We start from the raw sequence: 25,186 nt of genomic DNA on the forward strand, positions 1-25,186 counted from the left end.
AATCGTACACTAACTGCTACGGCATTCTGTCCTGAAATTGTGATATGCCAGTTTATCAAAAACAATCCCAACTTATCACCAGAATCTGTATCACCAGATTTTAAGGTGCGCTTAGAAAAAGCTAAAGCAGGTTTGTATTTGGGAGCGGAAAGACTGGCAGCTACCTATGCAGGTGGAGGCAACAGCAACACCAAAACGATCGGCCAGGGACCGCAACCATGGTCTATGAGGCGGGGCATAGATTAAGTTTGCCTAGTTATTTCCAGCAATGTTGAAAAATACACCCGAATACGGTACAACATCGAAACTTCTAGGAACGACGGTAACGAAAATCTTCGTTTAAACAAGTACGGGCTTAGGTGCCAAGTGCAACACCTTATTAAGTATTTACTCCCTATTTTCCCACCAAAACTGACCAACTTTGGACCCTATTCTCTCGATAAATTTATATTGTAATGATTTCTTAGATAATTTTTAACAAAAAGTTTATTATCAGATTAGCAAAATATATCTTTTCGAATGGTCCAATATGTATGGCTATTGAGTGGTAACTGATCTCTCTCCCACTCTCTCTCTTTTCCCTCTTCGTCCGACCGAATACATACTATATCTTCTTTATTTCTTCACTAGTATCGTATTCTCATGAAGAGCTCTTGACTAGATAGACCGTGTCAAGCATAAAGCTTAGTACTTTGTGCTTTTAGAATACAATCTTTTTATATAGAGCAATATAATCAAGTGCAGTCAAGATTCGGAAAAAGCTTCACTTTTTATTTTGTCGCAAATCTATCAACGACGGACAAACCGACAAATCGTACGAGGAAACACATATTAACTTTTGCCGTTCTTAGTCTAACCTCATACTTCTTTAGCTTTAGCCCGATGAAGAGCAGCCGGAGACCAAGGGAAATGCCCAAGGGGAACCGTGAAGAACCCATTGCTGTGATTACAGATGCCAGCGAAGGCATTATACCAAGCCGAAAACGCAGCCAAAAGGCCAAAGACACCGCCTGCCTTCTGAACTGCAACAATAATCTCACCATGAGAGCTGCATTGAATGTGCGAGATGCCGAGTAAGAGGTAGTTCATGTCCAGGAAAAAGAACAGAGAGAACATCGCAAGGCTAGATCTCAGCGTGCACACGAGCATCAGTGTAGTGAAAATGAACCAGGCCTACATACAATGCTATTAGTAGATACCCCCCACCATGTGGTAGATTTGCTCGTGCCTGGATTTGATGGGAGTGGCTTACCAGCATGAACAGGCCCATCAATGTCTCATTCCGACATACTGAGTCTGCTATATTCTTTGCAGCATCGGCAGTATCGAAAGTCGAGATAAGAGAAAAAGTAATCCAATAGGCACCGTAGGAACAGAAGGATGTCGCTCCAAAAGTATTTCCAATAGCCATTTCCCTGCTCTTATTAGCTCTGGGTAATACACAAAATGAAGTAGCGGGATTTGGGATCTATATATAGGGTTGAGTTGATAGAACATACCACATGCCCGCCAACACCTGCGCTATGCCGCCATAATTCAAGGCAAGAGAAACACTGACACCAGCTGCCTGTATACCTCCCACATTGAGGTTGATGCAATTCGAAAGGAATGATGTGAGTGCAAATGCACATAGGCCTAGGGGAGCAGGGTTGGCGATTTTCCGGATTTCAACAGGAGAAGACTGGAGCTCCTGTCTGGACGGTAGGCATGGCTCCGGGGTGCTTGGTTGAAGCAGAGAGTAGTCCTGACTGTACTGAGAGACTGCCGGGGAGCCAGGCTTGTCCTGTCTCCTCGGCTCGATGGGATGGTTTGATGCAGCTTCGGTCTTTCGGACCTCGGTGACGTTAATAATGTGCTCCATTAATAGTGTTATGATATGACAGAACCTGATTTTTCGTTGGTGGGAAGCCGGTTGGCCAAAGGCTAGAAATTGTAGGGGCAGTGGGTGGTGAATGGCCAATGCAGATGGGAAGTATGTATATATAGTCCGGGCGTGGGTGATACATACCTTTCGAAAAAGTATTCGGCCCACTACCTTTAGAGCCCAAGCAAGCTAGTCCCTCTTCCTCGCCACATGCAGCGTGTTGAAAATCTCAACTTCGGGAAATATATACGGGGAAGTCCGCGAATGCCGTCACATGAGCTTTTTTTGGCGGGCTTCCGAGCCAGTCAGTGAAAGGATTTCCCGGCAATGACCTATGCACAACACAGATCTTCGACTATGCCGAGGGGTCGGATAATTAGAACCGAATAGAAGCCAGCTTACGCTCGGGTAGTCCCGCGAGAAGAAACTCAATCGTGTTGTCTACATTGGTGTGGGTGTTGGGCTCGTCTATGGGATGTTAAAGGTCTGTTTCCCCAAGGGAGCATTTTGCACGTTACTATTCGACTTGTCACCTGGTTCACTGCATTTCTGCTACTGTCGACTCTCTCGGGAAAAAAGACGGGGAGTAGTTATTACTCGCTAAAGGTACCTATGCCCGTTGTTGATGCCGGGATGGTCACTCGGAAGACGTCCAATGCATTCCGAGTCGACCTTGACACGGCCTTTCAAGCCAATAAGGAACGGTTGGAGTTCCCTCGTCTATATTATCCTGCTACCGACATGTCCAAAGTCCCAAATTGGCGGTGTTACGAATTGCTGCAGGAATGTACTTCCACCGGGATGCGGCGATTCCCGTACAACGTGATTTTTGTGACTAAAATACTTCCCCTTCGGGACCAGACTTACCAGCAAGGGAATGAATGTGCAGGCTACAGGACTGGCAGTGCCATTCAGGATTGAAGAACATGCTGGAAAATTCTGATTGCTAGACATCACCCTGTTTGGTTTGGTCTGGCTAGGTCTATATCATGCAGCAAGGTGGGCCCTCATGTGCGCATCGTACTGAATTTCTAACAAATCATTGCTACCCAGACAAAATAATCTAGGTTGGGTATCCTGGCTTTTTATAAACCCATCACATTACGCCGCAGTTCGTGAAAACAGAAGCAAATGCCCATTACCGTAACTTCGTTCCCAAAACGCCTCAGTTCCTGCGGTCTGGAACGAAAAAAAGGACAAAATGCATGCAACACCAGCACGGGAGTGCCTTGAGAGTCTCGAGTACGCTTCCAAAGGAGCACTAAAACTTCAAAGTAACAGAGTTATGCCCGCCAGCCCTGCACGAAATCGTGCAAGCGGTCAATCACAACACCGAAGATGGCATTGACGCTGTCTGCGATAAGTTGCTCAAAGTGACGGATGGCTTCTTCCTCAGTCATTTCAAGATGGAAGCGCTCCTTCACTTTCAGGACGGCTTTATCAGGCTCGACTCGAATATCAGGGATATTGGCATCGACCATCAAACTGAAGAGGTTCAGAATCAGATTAGCGGATTTGCGCAGCGTGGTGTAAGCAGTGTAGCAGTACTGCTTGAATTGCAGATAGTGGGGCGAAGTTGTGCCGCCCATGCCTTCAACCATTTCCTTGCAAAGTTTCATCATGGGTGCAAAAGGTTTTGGATCACGACCGAGGATGAAGCCAAAGTCGGCGTGGAAGAAGTGGCCATCTGGCGCTAGAAGTAGATTTTCAAGGTGTCGGTCGCCAACGCCGAGGAGGTATGTGATGACGCAGTATCCTGCACATGATTTTATGTATGTATCCATTGTTTCTTTTCGAACGCCGAGAGGTTCATTGTCGTCTGGGTTGTTGGCCTGTAGATAGGCGAGGATCGATTTGTACTTAGCAGACGCCGCGGAAAGAGAAATCGAGGGGATGAACTGCACAGCGCCGGCTGTTGCGCTGGTGGCAAGAATTCGATAAGGAGTCAGTTTTAGGTCAAGGTTCTCCTTCTGCAGAAGGCGATCCATCAAGATGATGATTTGAATGACCAATTGGTCCTGGCGAAGATCATCACCGACTTTGAACAGCATCGGATAACGGCGGCCTTCAGAAGTCTTGAATGTGATAAGCAAAGGGGAAAGAGTGGACTTGAAGACATTGGATTCCTCGGGGTATAATCCAACGACTGAAACATCGGGATTCAAAGGTAAGGGCAGCGGCGGATCTATGTTGATCAGATCGTTATCAGGGTCACGGAGGTATTTCTTCAGCATGTCGATCTTGCCGACCCTATTTTCGCGGGCGAAGCGTACATCCTTGGCTATTTTAGAGAGCACGGCCACCATTTCACCTTGATGCAACAGTGTCTTTCTATGCTCAGGATGAATCTTCTCCAGTTCAAGCATGAAGTAGTATTCAACCCGCGCAAATAGCCGACGCTGAATTGCATCAGCGTCATCGAATTCGACCATGAGATACCAGTGTAGGTAGTTGCCCAGTTTGAAGTTATTAGCCGCACGCGAAATCAAGAAATGTGCAAGCGAGGACTCCTGCGGAGCCGCATCAGGTTGGTTATCCGGAGTTGCGTCATATTTTAGAGCTTGCACCAATTGAAGAAGATAAAGAAGCAACTCCTCGTCGTCCGCCTTTCGTAGTGTTTCCACAGCATACGAACGGACCGCTGGATTATCGAAGGTAGGACCCAGAATCTCCAGAGCGTCATCGACGTCAATCTCGGTCCATTTAGGGAACATTTCAACAGCTTGCCGCGATTCTCCGACATCACGCCAGTTGACTGATTTGACAAATTTTGTCAATGCCTTCTTCTCCCGTGCAAGGTGATACCTGAAGCGCCAGACGAGATCCTTCTCTTCAGCAGTGAGGTCTTGCGTCGGTTCGTAGGAAATAATCATGTTGAGATCATCTCTGATCTTTGGGTTGGGCTTCAGGTCACGATCCATGATGCCGGTACGATGGCTTCGGATCAACCGCCGGTGCTTATCTTCACACGGGTTTCCGATTTGGCCAACTTCCGGATCGTAAATCTGAATGATATTATGGGGGTCGGCATGTGAGATTCCAGGTCCATATTGTACCTCCGGGACTGGCTTGAGAGTACCATTGGGGTGGGGAGGTGCATTTTGGGACCAAGAGGAAATGGGTGGAGGAGGATACTCGTGATCAGCCCACACAATAGGATGATCAAAGCGTGGAAATTCAACGTAAAGGTCGAAATACTCATCTTCGATGTTCTCTTCGTCAGAGCTATCATCTTGATCTTTGAAGTGTTTCGGATCTTTTTGCAGGGCTGCATCAAGCTCAAGGGCACGCTTTTGAGCTGCTTCATCCGCGTTCGTCTTCAGTTTCTCCAACTCCCGAAAGAGCAATTGATCCATCCAGTCAACACGTGGGATTTCGCCCATCTCGTGCTTCTTGATTAAGATTTCGACCCGTTCCAGTTCCGCCTCTTCAGGTGACTGCTGTGAAGGATCGCGGGTATTCGGTTTACGACGCTTAGGTGGTAAAACAGATGGAGTGGAAGTTGCGGCGGAGCCGTCTGCATCCTTGTGTAAATAAACCTTGCACTTTTGTCTGCCCATCTTCAATTTTCCGTCTTCGTCAAACAAAGTGATTGTAGTCCCACCGAATGGGATATGCGTGATCTTGTCAGCAGCGAGTGGAGACATATCAACAATGGTAATTGCCAGTTGAGCATTACGCTCGGCATCCTTGATGGACATGGGCATCTCCAGCCATTCATTCCATATTCGAGTGGTCTTGAATGCCTTGTATTTGGTCTTCATGGGCACGCCCAATGGCTTCGACTCCGACCATAGCTGAACGGTCACATAAAGATCGGAGGTAGGGTCTTGGACGGAGGCGATATGGCGTAGCTCGGCGTTCTCATCAAGAACCGTGTAAGGGATCGGCTTCTGTTTCCCCTCTAACGAGCCACTGCCGATAAGTCAACGTGAGAAGAAACTCAATTATCAGAAACGGAGGACGTACATCTTGATGTGTATAGGTATGTCCACTTGAGTGGTCACGGCAAAGGTGAAGGCTTCCATCTCTGCTCCCCGTTTAGAGAGAGCAACAGGTCGCTGCGTCATGGCCGATAAGCAACCGGCGCGGGGTGTCACGTGCAAGGTCTACGCGACGCGACAAGGGTGTTCGCGATCATTGAATGTAGCCGCACATCTTTTTTTTAGGGAACAGCGTGTTTCTCGAGGTATACTCTTTGTCTAAATTTGGCTACTGTGTCTCGTCGCACATGCTTAGTTGTCTCCTTTTTTCTTTGTTGAATTTTCTTTGTTACAACTAATATCTCATCTCGCACTAACAAGTGCTGGTCGAGTATGGCACCTCTCATTCACACACACCTGGACGAAGCAAACACCCCAGGCTCCCGCCCAGCATCATCAACATCCTCACCCGACACATTTATTTCTGATAAAGAAAATCGTCGCCAAAGTACCAATAAGAGAACTACCGCTGCGATGCCCCCGCCTGCACATGGTAAACGACGGCGGCTAGCCGACCGCCCTTCGAATGTCCAGTCTACCCAATCCACGCAATCTGCTCGATCTGCTCAATCTGTTCGATCTGCCCAGTCTGCCCGATCTGCCCAGTCGCAAGCATCGCAAGCATCGTCTCAACGAACCAGCAGTGACACACGATACTATGACCCTGATCAGGATCCAGAAGAACGGAGAAGTGTCCGGAGAGGACTTAGAGACCTGGGCAGGGAACTGAATGGTAAGCTACCTTTGTATGGGCTTGAGACTTGAGTGATGGTTCTCTAAGAGGTTTCACACAGACACACGAGGCGAGCTCATGCAACCTGGAAATAATGGCATCCTCAACATTGTCGAACAAGCAAATCAATTCTACGCCAAAGTGAAGCAGACCGCAGACGCCACGCTCGATTCGCGCATCCTGGTTAACACTGCCGATTTAACCCACAAAAAAGCCACCCAGCTCGCTCTCGGTGACACCTCTGCCGGTATCGATGTAGATGAGTTTGTCTCCAAGTGTGTATCATTCATGCGCCGCGGACCAAACAATGCGACCGCTTCAACAAATGGGACACAGGGACGCAGAGGACGTCTCGGTCGAAGCCAAAGAGATCCCGATGCTAGTGATGAAGACGAAGACGATGGCGATGCGATGAACTGGGACACGCTTGGTCGATCTGCCTGCTTTCCTAGCAATGCTCGCCCGGCTGTGTCTGGGTGGCTGCTGGGGCCGTTGTCAGTACAGAAGCGTACGCGGCAATTGACACAGCGAAGAGTACAAGAGCAGATTGATCCCGAGCGAGCCGTGGCGCCCCGAGAAATGGTACAGCAGGATCTTGCCGGACAGGACAGCACAAATTTGACCCAGATCTGTTCCGAGATAAACAAGCTGCTCGCGGAAACCCAGGAGGCTGGTGAATATGATGCTACGAAAGAGCTTGAAAGCCGAGCAGATCTTACACCAGAGAAGGTGCAAGAAATCATGGCTAAGCACAAAGTGGCGGACAACGGCGGAATCCCCTTGTTTCGCTTCTGTATCAATCCGAAATCTTTCGGGCAAAGCGTGGAAAACTTGTTCTACGTGAGTTTCCTTGTGCGAGACGGCACAGTGGGTGTATCAACAGATAGTCGGGATTTGCCGACCCTGCGTGAGTATCTTTCAACATAACAGGTTGATAAAACACTAATAATTGAACAGATGCGGCCGCGCCATTCGCCCCCAGTGAAGCCCAGAAAAAGGGCGTACAAAAGCACCAGGCGGTCTTTAGCCTGGACTATGAAACGTGGTACGAACTTATCGAGGTGTTCAAGATTGAAGAGTCTATCATCCCGCACCGCAAAGAGGAAGAGCAAGTGACTAGCACAAGTTGGTATGCCTGAGTTTCTTCCGAAGACACGATTCCGCGAGTGTGTGCTTTGCAAGATACCCCTTGACATTTTTGGCTTGCATTACTAGGTCAATTTAATAATTTAGCTGTTTGCTGCGAATATGCTAGGCGAATTCTACACATATGATCCAGAGTAGACATCTTACCGGAGGATTGACAAGGGAAACGCCGGTTTATAATGATCCTAATATATCTTCATATTGCTCATTTCCTGGCGACGATCCAATGAAACGCGACACTCTGCGACACTCCATTTTCTTCTTCACAATCCACGGCAACCTCATCAATCTCCATCTCAAAGCCAATATCTGTGAGGAGTCTTCTCGTTTCATTTCTACCCCAGCCACTCCAATGCATTGCCCCCTTTGTGCCACCCAACCAAGATTTATCAGAAGCGCTCGCAAATCCAGTATCGGGGAAATTTGCGAGAAGCCGTCCCCCAGGTTTCAGCCAATCGTAGATGCGATGAAGGATCGTAGTTTGTTCATTGCGTGGCAGATGAAAAATGGAATACATAGCCATCACAGCATCGAAGTGCCCCTGGCTGAATTCTAATTCCATCATATCCCCTGGTATCAGGTTCACGGATTCAGGAAGTCGCTCTTTCGCCATGGCGATCTGAGCGTCGGATATGTCATTGGCAGTGACGTTGATGTCCTCACGCGATGCCAATAGTTGAGTACAGGGCACTCCGGCGCCGCATCCTAGCTCAAGGATGTTGATCTCGCGGTTTTTCATAGCAGAATCAAAGGATCGAAGCATAATATCGAGATAGGAAAGGCGTCTTTCATAAGAAGGTTGTGTCCAGTTCAGGTAGACTTCGGCAATCTCATCATAGGCTTTCTTTATGTCGTCCTTGATTTGATGGTTGTCGATGGCCTCAGACATTATGACGGAGATGTTGTCGGTAGTGTACTGAATGGTGAAACCTCGTGAGAAAGCGAAACTATTAATTAGCAATGACTCATTTGGTAGTTTCGGCTTCGGGAAATGTGACGAGTTGTTTTTATAGTAACTCGATGAGGTTTAGTGTAGTTACGAGACCGGGGTAATTGGGATCTTCTCTTCTGATTCGAGGCCAATTTTGCATAAAACCTTGGAATATACATTTATTAAGTGCTATGGGTAACTTTGGCCTGTATTAACATGAATACCTCCAACAAGAACATCCCCTACTCTTTCGGGAAAGGCCATTTCCAGTTGCGAATATGTTCGGGATCGACCCCATTATCGAAAGCCTCCGATTTGGCCGCAAGCTGCTCGTTGTACAGCTTCTCTCTCACACCAGCTGCCGAGTTCCCAAGAGTCTGAATCAAATCAATGGCAGCCATAGCGAGACTGTATCGATCGGTATCATTGCGCATAGCCAGTTCAAACGGCGTGTCAATGTTGCCCTTCTCTTTGTACCCTCTCACGTGCAGGTTATGTTGACCAGGTCGCTTGTACGTGAGTCGGTGAATGAGCCAGGGGTAGGAGTGGAAGTTGAATATGATGGGCTTGTCGACGGTGAAAATGGACTTCCATCTCTTATCGGACATACCGTGAGGATGGTGAATGGCGGAAATCAGTCGGAACAGATCCACCACATTAACAAAACGGACTTTGAGCTGTGGGAGATATTCACGTAGTAGTGCGGTCGCGGCTAAAGCTTCGTGGGTTGAAACATCACCGCATGATGCCATCACGATATCCGGCTCTGCGCCTTGGTCGTTACTCGCCCAGTCCCAGATTCCGAGACCCTTGGTGCAGTGCGCGACGGCTGCATCCATGTCCAGGAACTGGATGTGCTCTTGTTTATCGGCGACGATCACATTCACGTAGTTGACACTGCGGAGACAGTGGTCCATCACGGAGAGGAGAGTGTTGCCATCGGGCGGGAGATAGATGCGAACCACCTCGGGGCTCTTGTTAGCCACCACATCGAGGAATCCGGGGTCCTGGTGGGTGAAGCCATTGTGGTCTTGTCTCCAAACCGTGGCGGTGATCAAAATATTAAGAGACGAGACCCGGGCTCTCCACTCTACTTCAAGGCACTTCTCGATCCACTTGCAATGCTGGTTGACCATGGAATCAATGACGTGGATGAAAGGCTCATAGCTGTTGAGCAGCCCGTGCCGCCCAGAAAGAATGTAGCCTTCCAGCCACCCTTCACAAGTATGTTCACTGAGGATCTCCATCACGCGGCCATCGGGAGACAAATTTCCTCCATCTTTATCTTCTTCAAAGTAATCCCCCATCCAGACTTTCTTGCCTGCTTTGTACACCTCGGAAAGCTTGTTAGATTCAGTCTCATCGGGGCCAAAGAGTCGGAAGTTGTTCATGTTCTGAGCGACTACATCACGAAGGAATTTCGCCATGTTGGCCATGCCTCCCTTGATTGTCAGTCCAGCATCAATATCCTTGAACCCGTACTCTCTGAAATCGGGAATATGGAGCGGCCGGCGCAGGAGGCCTCCATTGCCAACAGGGTTGGCACTTATCCTCGAGTTGCCCGTGGGCGCGAGTTCCTTTAGTTCCTGAATCAATGTACCATTCTCGTCGAAGAGCTCTTCTGGTTTGTAGGCCCTCATCCATGTCTCCAACACCTTAAGATGAGCGGGGTTGGTGCGGACATCAGTGATAGGAATTTGATGCGCGCGCCAAAATCCCTCGAGAAGATGGCCATCAACCTCCCGTGGAGCCGACCATCCCTTGGGTGTGCGCAGAACGATCATTGGCCAGCGAGGTCGGAACGGGGTCTTTGTCTCTCGAGCTTTCTTCTGGTGCTCCTTGATCTCCGTGACACATTGCTCGAGCGTAATAGCCATGGCTTGATGCATGCTGTCCAAGTCACTTCCCTCCACAAAGTATGGTTTCCATCCATAGCCAACGAGCAAAGAGGTAAGTTCGTCGTGGCTGATCCGTGCAAGTACCGTGGGGTTGTTGATCTTGTATCCGTTGAGATGGAGAACAGGCAGGACTGCTCCATCATTGATCGGGTTCAGGAACTTCGTGCTGTGCCAGCTGGTTGCAAGTGGGCCGGTCTCGGATTCGCCGTCCCCAACCATGGTCAAAGTAATGAGATTGGGGTTGTCAAAGACCGTGCCAAAGGCATGTGACAGTGAATATCCCAGCTCACCTCCCTCGTGGATGCTGCCAGGTGTCTCGGGCGTCGCGTGGCTTCCAATCCCACCAGGAAAAGAGAATTGTTTGAAGAACTTCGTCATGCCCTCCGTATCCTCGCCTTTATCTGGGTAGACTTCCGAGTAGACACCCTCAAGGTAAGATTGTGAGATGATTCCTGGGGCGCCGTGACCGGGGCCTGAAACGAAAAGAACATCGAGGTTGTACTTCTTGATGAGACGGTTCATGTGCATCCAGGTGAAAGATTGCCCGGCGTCGGAGCCCCAATGACCCAAGAGTCGAGCTTTGAGATGCTCTAGCTTAAGAGGCTCTTTGAGGAGTGGGTTGTCCCGGAGATAAAGCATACCCAAACATAGGTACATGCTGGCACGAAACCAGGCATTCATCTTACGGATTGTCTCGGCGTCGAGAGGCTTCCCTTCCACTGTCGAACGAGCCTCTCCATAGGCAGAGATGCTCTTTTCACCTACCTTTGATGCCATGATGTGTACCCCTGCTGGAATGGAGATATTGCAATATGCAGGGGAATCAATCCCTCGGCGTGGTCTGAGGATCCGACAAGGATAGAAAAGGTTGTACACTGGAGTTGTAGATGCTATGAGATAATAAAGTTCACGGTGAAGAAAGGAAATGCTTTCAAGTGACAGTAGAGATTTGAGATTTTTGGTTAATTATACTGACAGACTTATTGTCTGATAAGTCAATGACGTGTGATTTTGTTTGCTATCTGCGAATGGATGCATTAGGCATTGTCCCGGATGGGATCCTATCCGGGATCCTGGTCGGACCTCGACGGCAGAATTCGTTGAGGAATATAAGTCTAGGAGTCCCCCTTCAAAATGTATCTTAGCCTATAATCAATACACTCTTTACTAAGACCAGTTATTATTGTTATATCCCATTCAATTGCCTAGTCTTAAGATCGTTATTAACCGGGTTACCTATAGTGACTCTCGTCTAATTATTTATTATTTAGTGACCGACGTAGGGAGGACCTATAGGAGGTGTCTCTATAAGATAGCTTTAAACCCCTATCTATCTACGGCTTCCTATAGTGTAGGGGAGAAGTCGTAGGGAGATAGAGACTATAGGGACGTTAGCGAGCGGCGCTACCTTCTTAGACCTATAGCCTAGGGTAGAAGGCGGTGTGGTATAGTAAATTCGTATATTAGACCGCCTTCCTAAGTAGGAAGCTAGGGTAGAAGGCGTTATTAAGAAGAGATTATCGAGAATAGGTTAAACCGGATAGGTTCGAACCGGTCTAACTAAAGAAAGAAATAAAGCGAGAAATCGGATAGGACTAGAAGGGAGGAGACCCTAAGTCCGTTACTAGCACCTACTATTTAGACCTTTAAAGACCTAGACCTAGATCTATATTAGAGATTAACCTCGCCGCTAGAGTAGCCTATTTAAGTTATTAACCCTTCCCCTCCTTTATCGGGATCGAATCTATTAGCGCTATTATAGGCGTGGTTACTATTAATCTTAGGACCTTCTTAGCTAAGAACCCTAGATCGGGACCGAATCGATTTAAGGACACTAAGGGATATTACTAAGTAAGTAGGGGCTTAGATAAGTATATATAACTCGCTATCTTCCTAGTAGTCCCTATCTTTTAACTCTCCTTTAATCGATTTACCTACTACTATTACAAAAAATACCGACCCTAAGGTAATAGAGTTAATAGCCTAGATTAACGAGTTAACTATTTCGGCTCTATTATTAGTACCTAAATTTGCCTAGCTTAAAGGTTACTACCGGCCTTTCGATATAAGGGATCTATAACTATTCTCGGGGTTATCTAGGGAGAATATAAATTATTATATTAAGTAGTGTAAATATACTTAGGTAGAGGTAAATATAAGTGCGGAAGATAGGTTAGAAGTGTAAGTAATATCTCTTCTATAAGGCCTAAGGGGTATAGCCCTAGAATTCGCTAATATACTACTAACCGAAACTTAGGATAACTTCTAATAATTCTCCGTTAAGCTTATAGATAGATTCCCTCCTATCCGAAAGGAAATTAATAAACTAAAAGTCTAGGGGATAATTTATTAGTAGAAGTAAGGAACCTAAACTCTAGAAGAGTATATAAACGCTATCCGCGAGTTAAGCGTTTAGATCGGGGAAGTAAGCTAACCTACTTTAGCTAGGGTATAGGTTACTAGTCTTATAGATTAGATAACTAGTTTAGCGGTATAACTAATACTAGCGGAGCGAGTGAAGAAGAGAGAGATAATCCGAGTCGAAGATATAATTACTTTAGTCTTAACTACTCTAGGTAGGAATTAAACGACCTAAATTACTCCTAAATCGGAATCCGAATAGATAGCCGCGGCTTTAAAGGATCTAATAGTTATAATAAGAAGCGCTATTATATTATAGAAGTAGTCCTAACCGGCTACTAATAAGAAACCTATAGGTCTAGCTTAGGGTTAGAATAGCACCGGTCCTTCTATAAAGATTATCTTATAGATACTAGAATCGATCGTTTACTAGCGGTGTGGTTAATCTAGTTATATAACCCTATCCTATACTAACGTTCTATTATTATCTAATAAGTAAGAGAAGATCCGGTCTATAGATTTATAGCGTTAGGTAAGAAAGAAGGAACTAATAACCCGAGACCTACCTTTATCCGAATCCTTAAGACCGGTTACGTAAACTACTTCGGCGGTAATATTATAGTAAATAGTTACCTTTATAGATATAGAAGATAACTAAATTAATTAATAGAACTAATAGGAAGTGTATAAATCCGAGGGTATCGACCTATATAGCTTTAGTTCGAATATAGTTATAACTTTAGGAAGTTTAGTTATAGTCTACTAACCTAATTTAAGTAAGAATACCTTTAAGAATCTTTACTAGATATATACTATAAATACTAGGACTAAGCGAGCGCGGTAGAGTGATTTAGACTAATAGGGACCTAAAGCGGAGGGAGCGACTACTTAGGCTCTAGATAAGAAAAGCTAAACCCTAAAATAATATCGTCCTCCCTAGGTATTAGTAGGCCTATTAATTAGTATTAAATAGCTACTAAACGAGTTATAAGTTAAGATAACTCTAACCTAGTTAATTAATATCTCGCTTTAGGCTAGGACTAAGATCTTAAAGCTTCTTAGGTTAATACCTACTAAAAAAGAGTAGAAGCTATCTAAACGAGCCCGGATAAGTACCGGTTAGAACCTTATAATAACTTTAAATTTAAGCGAGGCTTTATCCTCGAGTAAGGAACCTAATCCCGATTAGGGTTACTATAATAATATAATATAGCCTAAAGATCTAAACTCTTATATCCTTTTCTATATATTAGCGGATATATTCGTAATAGTAAAAGAGAATATTACTACTATAGCTAAGCTAATAAAAGTTCTAATTAATAGAGGGTTAACTAGGAATCTAATTCCCTATAGAGTTATAAATAAGCTCCGATATAGAATAGTTCCCCTTATAAATATATTTATAGAAGTAGCGGATAGATTATTATCCTAAATATTAGACTTAGTCTAGATAACTATTATAGTAGCTAATACTACTTATATTATCGCTACTATTATTATTAACGGGAATAGATAATCTAACTATACGCTTCTATTAGGTAAGTATTAGATATAGAATATAGGACTAATAGGGGACTATAGTAAGGATAAATATATAATCCGGAATAATAAATAGCTCTAGGTTTTAGTGATTCGAACGGGCACTACCGCTCGAGTTCTAGTTATAGAAGTAAGCTCTAATTCTATACTACGTTAGATTAGCGACACTAAATAGTAGTTTATAGCTTAAATAGGCTATAACTAAACTAATAGGGAATCGGAGATAGAGATAGAGTCTGAGTTCTTAGGTCTTAATAATCTAGGATCGGACGCTAACTCCGAATCCTTAGGAAACTAACCGCGCCTATAGTAGGGACCTTAGACCCTATAGGCGCGAAGAAAATTAAGTAACTAGGGATATTACTTATATAGTCGGGTCTAATCGTTCTCTCTCTATAATATCCTTTACCTATATTAATACTATCGAATACGACCCTATCCGGAAGGAAGTTTAATAATAAACTAATCTAATTTAGACTAACTAATTTATCGTTACTAGACCGCTTTATAAGGTTATAGATAGAAGAAATATTACTAGGCTATAAAATAGGGTTAGCTCCCCGCTAGTATTATAGTGATAAGAAATAGCACTAATTATAAATATATATCTCTACGATTAAAACTAGGGTTTTATAAAGTTAGAATAGAAAGGAAGGTTAGTATTAAGTAGGTGCTAACTATACTAAGATAAGGACCGAGAGAGAGGATATTATATCCTAAGAAGTGCTAGATTAGGGCGGTATTAGCTATCTAATATAAGATCGACTATATTACTATCGTTAAGAAATAAGTACCGATTAATTATTAGCTAATAAGTGGATATAAGAGAATTCCGAGCTAGTTAGAGATATAGTTAGTCTATTAGACCTAATATAGCTATAAGTTACTAGAGTGCTATATATCTAGCGAGATTGCTTTATAGAAGATATTATAGATATACCGCCTACTAAGTTACTAATTTATTATATTCTAACCCTTCCTAGAGTGATTCTAAAGGCCGCTAAGTTATTTTAATACACTCCGGAGGAAGAGGAATAGTAATAAAAGTATCTACTACCTATAGAGAAAGCGGGTATTATCACTAGATATATCTTCTTATAGAGTGCTAAAACGAAGTTTATACCTAAGCCTAGTCTAACCTATCGGTTACGAATAGTCTACTAATATATCCCTTTAAATATAGTAATAGTAAAGATAAATTACCCGATAAAGCGTATTAAGCCTATCCTTAATATAATAGGCTAAGTAAAATAGAAGGTCTTCTTTAAGGCTAATATAGCGAACGGATATTAGGCGGTCCCGCTAGATCCGGAATATATATATAAGATAGCTTTTAACTCGATTCTAAGCTAATACTATTACCTCCGGATAGGATAGGGACTAATAGGAGCCCTAGGGACCTATACTAGATTAAAAGACCTCGCTATAGGGGATATCCCGGACCCGGATAGAGAGCCTCCTCTTAGGGTAGGGGAATATAGGTTTAATAACTTTCTTAATAACGATATAGTAGGGGCGAAGACCGTAGAGGATATAATCTAGTTCCTTTACGAACGCTACTTTCCTCGGCTAATCTAGTCGGGATTAATATTAAACCTAAGGAAGACTAAGTTCTTTATAACCTATATAGAGATCCTTAGATATAATAGGACGGAGTCGGGGTTAAGGCTATCTATTAATAAGATAGAGGCGATTACTAATTAGCCTATACTAATATTAGAGCCGGAACTAATAAGGTTAATCTATACCTTACTATTCCTCTATACCTTTATTTTTAGGAGAGCGGATCTAGTGGCTATCTTAAAGGAAGTAATTAAGACCGAGGGAAAAGGTTAGAATTATCGAGTGGTTAACTTCTAGTAGGGACTAGCTTAATAGAAAGCGTTCGCTAGGATTAAGCGTAGAATCTCTAAAGTGACTATCGGAGGGGGCGATCCGGCACTTTAGTATTATCTAGTAATAGATACTTCTAATCGGGGTATTAGAGGAGTCTTATTCTAAATAAAAACCCTACTAGTAGGGACGAAGTCCGGTAGGTTAATAATTAAGGATAAGATCCTAATCCTATATATATCTTTTATCCTAATAGACGTAGAGACTCGCTACTATATCACTAAAAAAGAGTGCTTAGTAGTCTTACGATATTTAGAAGAAGTGAGATAGCTAGTCTAAAGGGTACTATACCCTATTATACTATATATAGATTACCTCGCTTTAAAGATAGTACTAGGAGCGAACTCGGACGCTACTAGTCGGATAGCCTATTAGTAATACCGTCTATAGGAGTATAACTTAGTCGTATATTACGTACTAGGAAAGACCTAGATTATAGTAGATAGTCTATCTAGATTACTATACTAGAGGATTCGAATCTAGCTAGATAAAGATAAATTTATAACCCTAGTTATAACTCTTACTAGTGCTAGAAGAACGGAACTATCGGGACTAGTATAGGAATAGTCCCTTTTCTAGCGTTACCTAGATAATAAATAGTATAGAAGTATTATTTAATAGTTACTAAGTAATTAGCGATCGCTAAAGGATAAACGATTCTACCTAATATATTTAGATAGAGAAGGGTTCCTAGTATACCTAGAAACTAATAGGAAGTTTTCTAAATATATTAAGTCTAACTATATAAATTAAGTGATAATAGAGTTATATAACCTTTATAGACACTATATAGCTAGGATTATAATTAGAAGAATAATCGGTAGGTACTATTAGCCTATAAGATTAAAGGATATAAAAGAGTATTATCGGTCTTATCCGGACTATTAAATAATCGGACCTAAACTCCTAAAATTAATCCTATATATAGTAGTCGTATTAGAACCTATAGACTTATTCGCTATTAACTACTTAGGTCCCTTCTTACTAGCTACTATAACTAGGAACCGGTATATCCTAATTAGAGCGGACTATTTTAGCCGGTTTATCTTTATAAAAGCTACCCTAGAAGTAGATAGGAATATTACCTTTAATTTCCTAATTAACGAAGTGGTTAAGTTTATAGGATAGCCTACCGAGATATACTCTAATAATAGGTCCCACTTTAAATAAGGGGAGCTATAAGAGCGAATTAAGAAAGCGGGAACTATCTAAAGGTTCGCTATATCTCGGTCTTTTTAGTTAGTTAGGTTAGTAGAAAGAATAGTAAAGTAAGTCTTAAATATCCTTCGGGCACTAGCGGCTAGATCGACTAAGTTTTACTTAATATAGGATTAATTCCTAAGTGTTACTATATATATAATTAATACTTAGCCGATAGCTCCCTATAACTATAGTCTAGTATAGTTATTAATAGAGTATTAACTACAATATTTAGGAACCCTAATAGTAGAAGAAAAAATAGTTTCCTAAATCCTATTAGAAATAACCTAAGCTTCTACCTAGGACTAATAGGGAAGCGCTATAGATAGCTATATAATAATATATAGTGGAATTTAGGATATAGCTTAAGAGCACTATCTAGATTAGGAATAGAATATAGATCTTATAGGAAGAGAGTTTTTAGTAGGGGACCTAGTCCTTCTAAGGAATTATAATATAGATTAAGTCTAAGGAAAGAAACTAGAAGTACGATAGAAAGGGCCGTTCTAAGTTATCTAGGTCTACTTAAAAAAGCGAATAGTAAAGCTCTTAGATCTTATAACTAACCTTCTAGTTAGGAAGTTTTATATTAACTATATTAAGCTATTTAACTTCTATACCGAGGACTAGAAAGAGGAAGCTAAAGAGGAAGCTTTCCGGTCGAAACTATATTATTAGCGAATAAGCGAGTTACTATAAGAAGTAAGAAGAGGAACCCGCCGATAGTAAGGTTCGAGTAATAATCTAAAATTTTATTACTATAACTTATACTACTATTATAGGCTAAGAGATAACTATATCTTATCTACGTCCGCCACTTTAATAGGCTTCTCTCTCTTTATCCGCTATTACTCTTTAATAACGTATATAGCTTTTCTTATTTATTCTTTTATAAACGACCGATAGAAATAGCTTATACTTAAGTACGCTTACCTTAATATATATAGCGAAGACTAGTACCACCTATTCTAGCGAATAGATAATAGGGAGATTAGAATTGATACTACGATTAATACGAACGAGATTTAGAGTAATAGTATCGAGATTATAGTCTAGGGGAGTTCTAACCCTATCCTAACGACGTTAAGTACCTTAATTTATTTCCGCTAGAATACCGGGACTATCTAATTGAATTCTTTAAGTAATTCCCTAATATACTACCGAACTAGAACCTAACGTATTTTTACTTTAGATCCTTATTTATTAATAGACGAGAGGTTTAGGAATTAGGATAGAGGATTCGACCGGAGCTTATTAAAGAAGAACCTAAGTATAAATTATACGTTAACTATTCTTAGTACCTAAGATAGTATCCTCCTCCTGAGTAGGTTAGCTAGAGAGTGGATATATAGGAAGCTTACTACCTTTACCGTTAGTATAGTATTATTAGCTTAGGAAACCTAGCGGATTTAAGTATAGACCCTACTAATCTAGATAGGTCGCCCGGAGTGCTAGAAAGGGTTAAAGAACGATAAAAGAAATAACCTCTAGTTTATATAGGGCCTATACTAACTATCCTATTTAGATTAAATCTAGCTATTCCTAGGAAGTAGGGATATAGTTTAAAAAGGATAGAAAACCCTACTAATCTAAGGGTATAATAAAAAGCTTATAAATACGCTAGATAAGTTATTAAAGATACCCTCGCTAAGACTATCCTAACGAAAATCTTAGTAAAATAAAGGAAGGAATCGGTATTTAGGGTATAATAGTCTAGATAATTTAATTAGAACCTATTAAGGATAGAGAAGGCTAGACTACCTATTAGACTTAACGCTTATAAAAGAGACCGAATATATAGGGAGTGTAGTGAAAGAAGTCCTTATCCTCTTACGAGAATTTAGACTTACTTCGAGTATAATTAATAATTATAATCGACTCCCTCTTTACTATACTATTCCTTTCGCGAGTTACGATAAGCTATATCTACCTCTCTAATACGACTATCTAACCGCTTAGTATTTAAATTATATATTTTCTTTCTTACCTTCGAACGAGTGAAAGAACGAGGATTATAAGGATTAGTAAGACTAATATAGTCCTTAGTACCGGATACGAGTATTTAGACGTTAATAGCTTAACTAGAAGAGGAGGTTAATAGACTAGACTCTAAAAGAAGAGTGAGACTAGGAGACTTCTTATAATAAATAGTTATAAGCTATTTATTACTATTCTACTCTTTAGACCCTAAAAATTATCTTTCCTTAACCTCTAACTTCTATTAACTTCCTCCTTCTTAAGTTTTATCTATCTAGTCTCTTAACCTAGTTATAGACTATAATTTAATTCCTAAAGCGGTTTCGGAGATAATAAATCCCTCTCTCCTCCTCGATAAATAAGCTTATCTAAGCGACTTCCTAAACGAAGGGTATATAGAGGAATTATCTACTACCGATTTATAGAACCTACCTTAAAACTTAGCGGCCGATCCTAAGGGTCTATATAATAAAACTCTAGCGCTAGCGTTAACCCTAGTAGTTAGGATATAACCTATATCTAGTCTATTAGCCTTAAATAGTCGGCCGATTATTCGGACTCTAAGAGATATTAGATAGCTATTAGGATTAAGTTATTAACCGAAAGATTATCTAGTTCGTCTATCTAATATAGAACTATATTAACAATAAGTGGTTTAAGATTATCGGTATCTATCGAATATTTCTATTCGGAATTATCGCTATCCTAACGACCCGAATTTTAGTCTTAATCCTATATAGTTAGTTAAACTAAGTAATTAGGATTAGATTCCGATCCCGACTCCTACTAGCGAGGTTATTTAGTTAATAAAAAATGAGATACTAGCCGAGTTTAGGTAGGAAATATAAGAGATTAGGAAGTAAACGTTAAACCCTATCTAGTCTATAGAGTAAACCCTTCTAATAAATAAGTTATACCCTATTAATCTACACTTAATATCTCCCTCTAAGATATCGATTAGATCTAGAGTTAAGGAGGTTTAGTTACCTATAGCTAAAAAGAACTTATCCCCTATAAAACGGAAGTCTAAAGATAAATCCGCTAGTTCTCCTTCGAAATAAATAAAGGGAGGTCTAGATTAGAGGAAAGTTATAAATAACTAAATTACTAATTACCCGGAACTATTAAATTAGATAAAGCACTATCCCGAAGCGGCTATTATAAAATACTACTAGGAAGCGTATAAACTAGGAAAGCTAAATACTAACTCCCTATAGTCCGAGAAATATCTCCTATCCGAACTTAAGGAACGGAAGGACGATACCCTAATAGGCGAAAAGATCCTTATCCTAGTTTATTTCTAACTATAGGTTAGAAAGAAATTTTCTAAGACTTTTAGAGAGGATAGAAATATTTAATCCGTATACGCCTATATTCTAGAATCGGTATTAAAGTTAGAGACTCGACTATATCCTTAGGTCCTATATTTATATAACCCGAACCTAGTAGGATAATAGTTCACTAGAAGAGTATAAGAAGGGACTATTAAGATTAGAGAAACTACCGGTTCTAACTATAAGTCGATAGCTAAAGCTCCTATAGACTCGACCGCGAAGCGAAGAAAATAATCTACTCCGATTCCTATCCCCTCTAGCCCGGAACTAATCCCTAAGAAGTCCTAAGGTAGATCTAGCTCTATAAATAATCTAAAGAAAAAGCCTATACCGTCTAGCTAAGCGAACTAGCTAAAGAAACCTAGCTCGAAAGTATCTAGTCTTAGCCGGGTAAAGATATTAGTGGTAAATTCGATAGCTTCCCTAAACCGGATAATAGGATAGGAAATTCGGAATTTATAGAAATAGGTACGAAAGTTCGAAAGTCTAATCGTAGAATATCTAGAATTAGTCGAAGAAGTTAATATATAGGATCTAATCCCTCCCTTATCTATTCCCGTTAAGGATCTTTAAGGGATAGGATCCTTATTCCTTACACCGGTTAAATAGTTTAACCTTTTCTCTAACTTAATAAACCGTTCCCTCCTATTCCTAAATTTAATAATATAAAACCTAAAACTAGAAAAAAAAATATATTTATTATATATATTAGGACCCTAGTATTTCCGGTTATAAATCCCTTTATTAGGATCTTATTAGAATTCTCGATCCTAAATCGAGAATTGTCAGAGAGTGGAACCCTATCCCGGATGGGATCCTATCCGGGATCCTAGTCGGACCTCGACGGCAGAATTCGTTAAGGAATATAAGTCTAGGAGTCCCCCTTCAAAATGTATCTTAGCCTATAATCAATACACTCTTTACTAAGACCAGTTGTTGTTGTTGTATCCCATTCAATTGCCTAGTCTTAAGATCGTTGTTGACCGGGTTACCCGTGGTGACTCTCGTCTAATTGTTTATTAGCATGAATCATGACCTATAGTTCATATAACATGATTTTCCACCAGCCCTGTCAGTAAGTTACGTAGTTATGCTGTAAGTAAGTGGAGCAAATGGAGTAGAATGTAAGTGTCATTGAGTTCATGCCTGGACTGTCCACGGCTATATATATATGACCGGATAAACCCGGAACATTGTCCCTCCGGTCGGATAACTCCATTTTACCTCTTTAGTTTGACTTGGTGCATCTCATTTCCAATATCTCTCCTCCAAAGTCGATAAAGACGGTATGAAATGATATGTTCAATAGGAATAGGTCTCCCATGGCATCTATTACTACATACTCGAGTAATCAACTACGCTATGCTCACGATATCAGATCAACAGCCTGTATTTCGCAAGTTTGGACACATTGAATGTACTATATGTATGTCAAATTCGACAGTCGAAAACAAACCAAAGATGCAAACACCGCAATACAGGAGTTCAAAGGGAAAGAAAGACGGTCGAAGCAAGAAAGCAACCTAACAGGGGCAAAAGTGAAGATATATAAGGAAAGGCAGAACACGTCTTTCGGCAAGTTAGATCAAACTATGCCCTGATGCGAAATTTGGATCAAGATGAGGAAACTCTCCAACCGGACGAAGCGCTGCAGTTCGGAAGGGCGCGGTCAATTGTGCCGGGGTCGCAGTAGGAAGAGTCCTCTCGCCCTGTGGTGGTATCCCAGGGTTATAGTTGAACACATAAAGACGCATGGACTGGTCAGGACAAGTTCCAGTGTAAAACCTGTGTCGCAACCATGACCCACTCAAACGGTCAGCGCCGGCCCTCGTTGCATGACCACTTCGGATAGAAACCGGTATCGGCTCCCAGTTGGACATGAAGCCCCGTTCGTCCACACTCCACATGTTGACTTCTAATTCTCTATATAACGCGGGGACCCGCCTGTCATCTGAGGTATAGTGGAGACCAACACCCAGACATCGGGGCAAGGGGTGGTTCGTGTTATCCTGAAGAATGTTGATGTCGTCTTCAAATATGCTCATATGCGTAGATCCGGTGTCATCCATGAACGGGAATTCGAAGCTCGGTAATTTTGTTCCTGCAGGTGGCTGATCCTGCGGGATCCGAAGGCTAAGCCTCACCTGAAGAAGATTGTTAGAAATAGGGCCCAACAAAAGTGGCCAATACGGCAATCGAGAGGGAAATAGCTACCATTGTGGCATTGATACGTGGATCCGGTTGGCATACTACCGAAGATTTGCTCAAGCCAGGCGCAGGCCCGAGAATCTGGATACTTGGTTTTAGTATGTTTATTGATGCAATCAAGGGGCTTTTGACAAGACTTACACCTTCGACCCAAAACCCTTCATGTCCCTGGCATTTGTCATGAATGCTGCGGTATTCCTCCCAGTGGAAAGGCCTTGGCAGACAGAGCTGAACTCCAGCATGCCAATAGGTGACAAATTCCGGATGCCAATCTAATTCACCTGATCGATATTGTGCAATAATGGATTTTACCGTATCGGCCATCTTGTACTTGTCGTTTTCCGCCATGATCCAATCCAACGTAAATTTGAGATCATCTAGGCGTTGTACAACGGGCCAACTTAAACCGGGCTCTGTAGCCTTCAGTGCACTGGATCGAGGGAAGCAAATTAGTCTCTCTACTTAGAAAAATTTGGAGTTATAATCTCACTCACTCGCGCTCCGCCTGCTTTGCCCTCAATTCTGTCAGTTTATGCTGATAGACATGAGGCATGATATTCTCTGTGATCCGCTCAAGACACCTTTGGATCTGAGATTCGAAGTCACTGCATAAGAAAGGTCAACTCCCAAGTCCAGAGATGAACAGTGGCGCCGGTATTAATTAGCCAGAGGTAGAACCTACTCGGGCATCAGATCTGGCTCCTCTGGGTTCCAGCCTTGAGGTGCATCTTCCCGCTCTCTGATAACGCCTTTTACTTTTGGCCATTTCTGTTTCTTGGGCATTTGTGGCCTAATATTCCTAAGATTCTTCCTTCGTTTCGAATAGTCAGTGTTGAGATCGGCTGCAAGACGTTTCTCGTCCAGCTTCTGCGGGATTTCTTCTTTTGTCATCTTCTTCTTCTTTGGAGGGGTTGCCTCTGCATCTTCACTCTCGCTATTTGCCTTGCGTTTTCCATCCGACTTCTTGGGCGCACCTTTACCGTTAGGTTTTGCGGCGCGAGGGAAAAAAGGCCTTGGAGGCATCTTGCGACAGAGGAGATAGTCACGACCAAGGTGGTAATTTCTCTATGTAACTAGCAAATCAAATAATGAGCATGTATCAATGATACATACGAAGGAGAAAATCTCGAAGGTATTTGTATTCTAAGCTTTTTGTACATGCCGCACCCATCGCACCGGATGGAAGCCTCGATTATGCGACGTCAAAGAAAGCTTGAAGGCCGTAGACAAGATGGAACAAAGATGGCAGAGCATGCTCTTGGATGAAGGTCGAATCTCCTTTTCATGCTGTTCATTCAACATAGCTTTTGAAACGTCTCACTTGGCGGGTTCTTGCAAAGGCGTACTCTCAGTGGGTCTGACTTCGAGTATTCCCCCAATAAGCTTTTGACTTATTCCTTTGATCTTTGACACGGATTTGTGCTGCTTGTTGGGGCTCAGTCTGGGCAATCCTCCTCCGCTGTAACTGATGTAGATGAGCTCTAATGCGGCTGGCTTTGTCAAGCAAAGATTTGTGGATTCAACCTCAAAGGTTCAGAGTCTTGGGTCACGTTGAAGTCATGAAAGACACCAGCTAACTCCATCTGCCCAGATCCCTGTATCCATTGAAGTGAGAGCCCCAAAATAGATTGTGGCGCGGTAGTATACATGTCTGGGGGCGAGAAAGCGTGGAACTTGGAGAGCTGCGGAAAACAAAGAAGACCTGACTCTTGCCATGTCTATTTTCACACATTTCACCGTCTTTACCCATGTCCGGCAAATACTATCTACTCCTCATTATTATTTAGTCTTTATCGTGGAGCTGGTAGATTCCTGAACCTCGGTCGCGCCTATAGCGACCAGGTATGCAGTAACAAATTACTGAAGCCATTTGAAGGGGACCAACTATATGATAATATCCACTCGGGAACAATATAAACCTCATATTCCGTGATAAAGGTGCAAATACCGTACCCATAGCAGGAGATTTTTCCAGAATCAATTTTGTCCAAGCTGCTATGCTGGTTGGTCATAAAATAAATCCTATCAAGTATTGAAGGACTAGGCGCTTTATGGGATGGGAAATCCCTGGTGAAGGATGAAGGGGATAATTGTTGCCTTCACTACTAACTAATTTACA

At 42.3% G+C, this 25,186-nt stretch overlaps 6 protein-coding genes across 6 annotated transcripts; 1 reads left to right on the plus strand and 5 right to left on the minus strand.

The window, feature by feature from the left end:
• Positions 1 to 858: 858 nt before the first annotated feature.
• On the minus strand, positions 859 to 1,861 carry N7525_008463 (acetate uptake transporter family protein; the record flags this gene model as incomplete). Its single annotated transcript, XM_002567089.1, has 3 exons — positions 859 to 1,173; positions 1,253 to 1,415; positions 1,500 to 1,861. The coding sequence occupies 3 exons, from the start codon at positions 1,859 to 1,861 to the stop codon at positions 859 to 861; spliced, it is 840 nt and encodes a 279-aa protein (XP_002567135.1).
• Positions 1,862 to 3,147: 1,286 nt separating this feature from the next.
• N7525_008464 (phosphatidylinositol 3-kinase VPS34) lies at positions 3,148 to 5,934 on the minus strand (the record flags this gene model as incomplete). The annotated part of the gene is made up of 2 exons (XM_002567087.2): positions 3,148 to 5,779; positions 5,834 to 5,934. 2 exons carry the CDS (start codon positions 5,932 to 5,934, stop codon positions 3,148 to 3,150), a joined length of 2,733 nt encoding a protein of 910 aa, XP_002567133.2.
• A 246-nt stretch (positions 5,935 to 6,180) lies between these two features.
• Positions 6,181 to 7,719, plus strand: N7525_008465 (uncharacterized protein; the record flags this gene model as incomplete). Its single annotated transcript, XM_002567086.2, has 3 exons — positions 6,181 to 6,580; positions 6,642 to 7,487; positions 7,538 to 7,719. The coding sequence occupies 3 exons, from the start codon at positions 6,181 to 6,183 to the stop codon at positions 7,717 to 7,719; spliced, it is 1,428 nt and encodes a 475-aa protein (XP_002567132.2).
• Positions 7,720 to 7,931: 212 nt separating this feature from the next.
• On the minus strand, positions 7,932 to 8,615 carry N7525_008466 (class I SAM-dependent methyltransferase; the record flags this gene model as incomplete). Its single annotated transcript, XM_002567085.1, has 1 exon — positions 7,932 to 8,615. The coding sequence occupies one exon, from the start codon at positions 8,613 to 8,615 to the stop codon at positions 7,932 to 7,934; it is 684 nt and encodes a 227-aa protein (XP_002567131.1).
• A 284-nt stretch (positions 8,616 to 8,899) lies between these two features.
• Positions 8,900 to 11,332, minus strand: N7525_008467 (phosphoketolase family protein; the record flags this gene model as incomplete). The annotated part of the gene is made up of 1 exon (XM_002567084.1): positions 8,900 to 11,332. One exon carries the CDS (start codon positions 11,330 to 11,332, stop codon positions 8,900 to 8,902), a length of 2,433 nt encoding a protein of 810 aa, XP_002567130.1.
• An 11,107-nt stretch (positions 11,333 to 22,439) lies between these two features.
• N7525_008468 (uncharacterized protein) lies at positions 22,440 to 24,090 on the minus strand (the record flags this gene model as incomplete). The annotated part of the gene is made up of 5 exons (XM_061214405.1): positions 22,440 to 23,003; positions 23,074 to 23,148; positions 23,209 to 23,497; positions 23,562 to 23,672; positions 23,750 to 24,090. 5 exons carry the CDS (start codon positions 24,088 to 24,090, stop codon positions 22,440 to 22,442), a joined length of 1,380 nt encoding a protein of 459 aa, XP_061068836.1.
• Between the last annotated feature and the right edge of the window lie 1,096 nt (positions 24,091 to 25,186).

Source organism: Penicillium rubens, assembly GCF_028828025.1.
Source record: "Penicillium rubens strain IBT 27055 chromosome Unknown utg000003l_segment0_segment0, whole genome shotgun sequence".
Taxonomy (NCBI): Eukaryota; Fungi; Ascomycota; class Eurotiomycetes; order Eurotiales; family Aspergillaceae; genus Penicillium; species Penicillium rubens.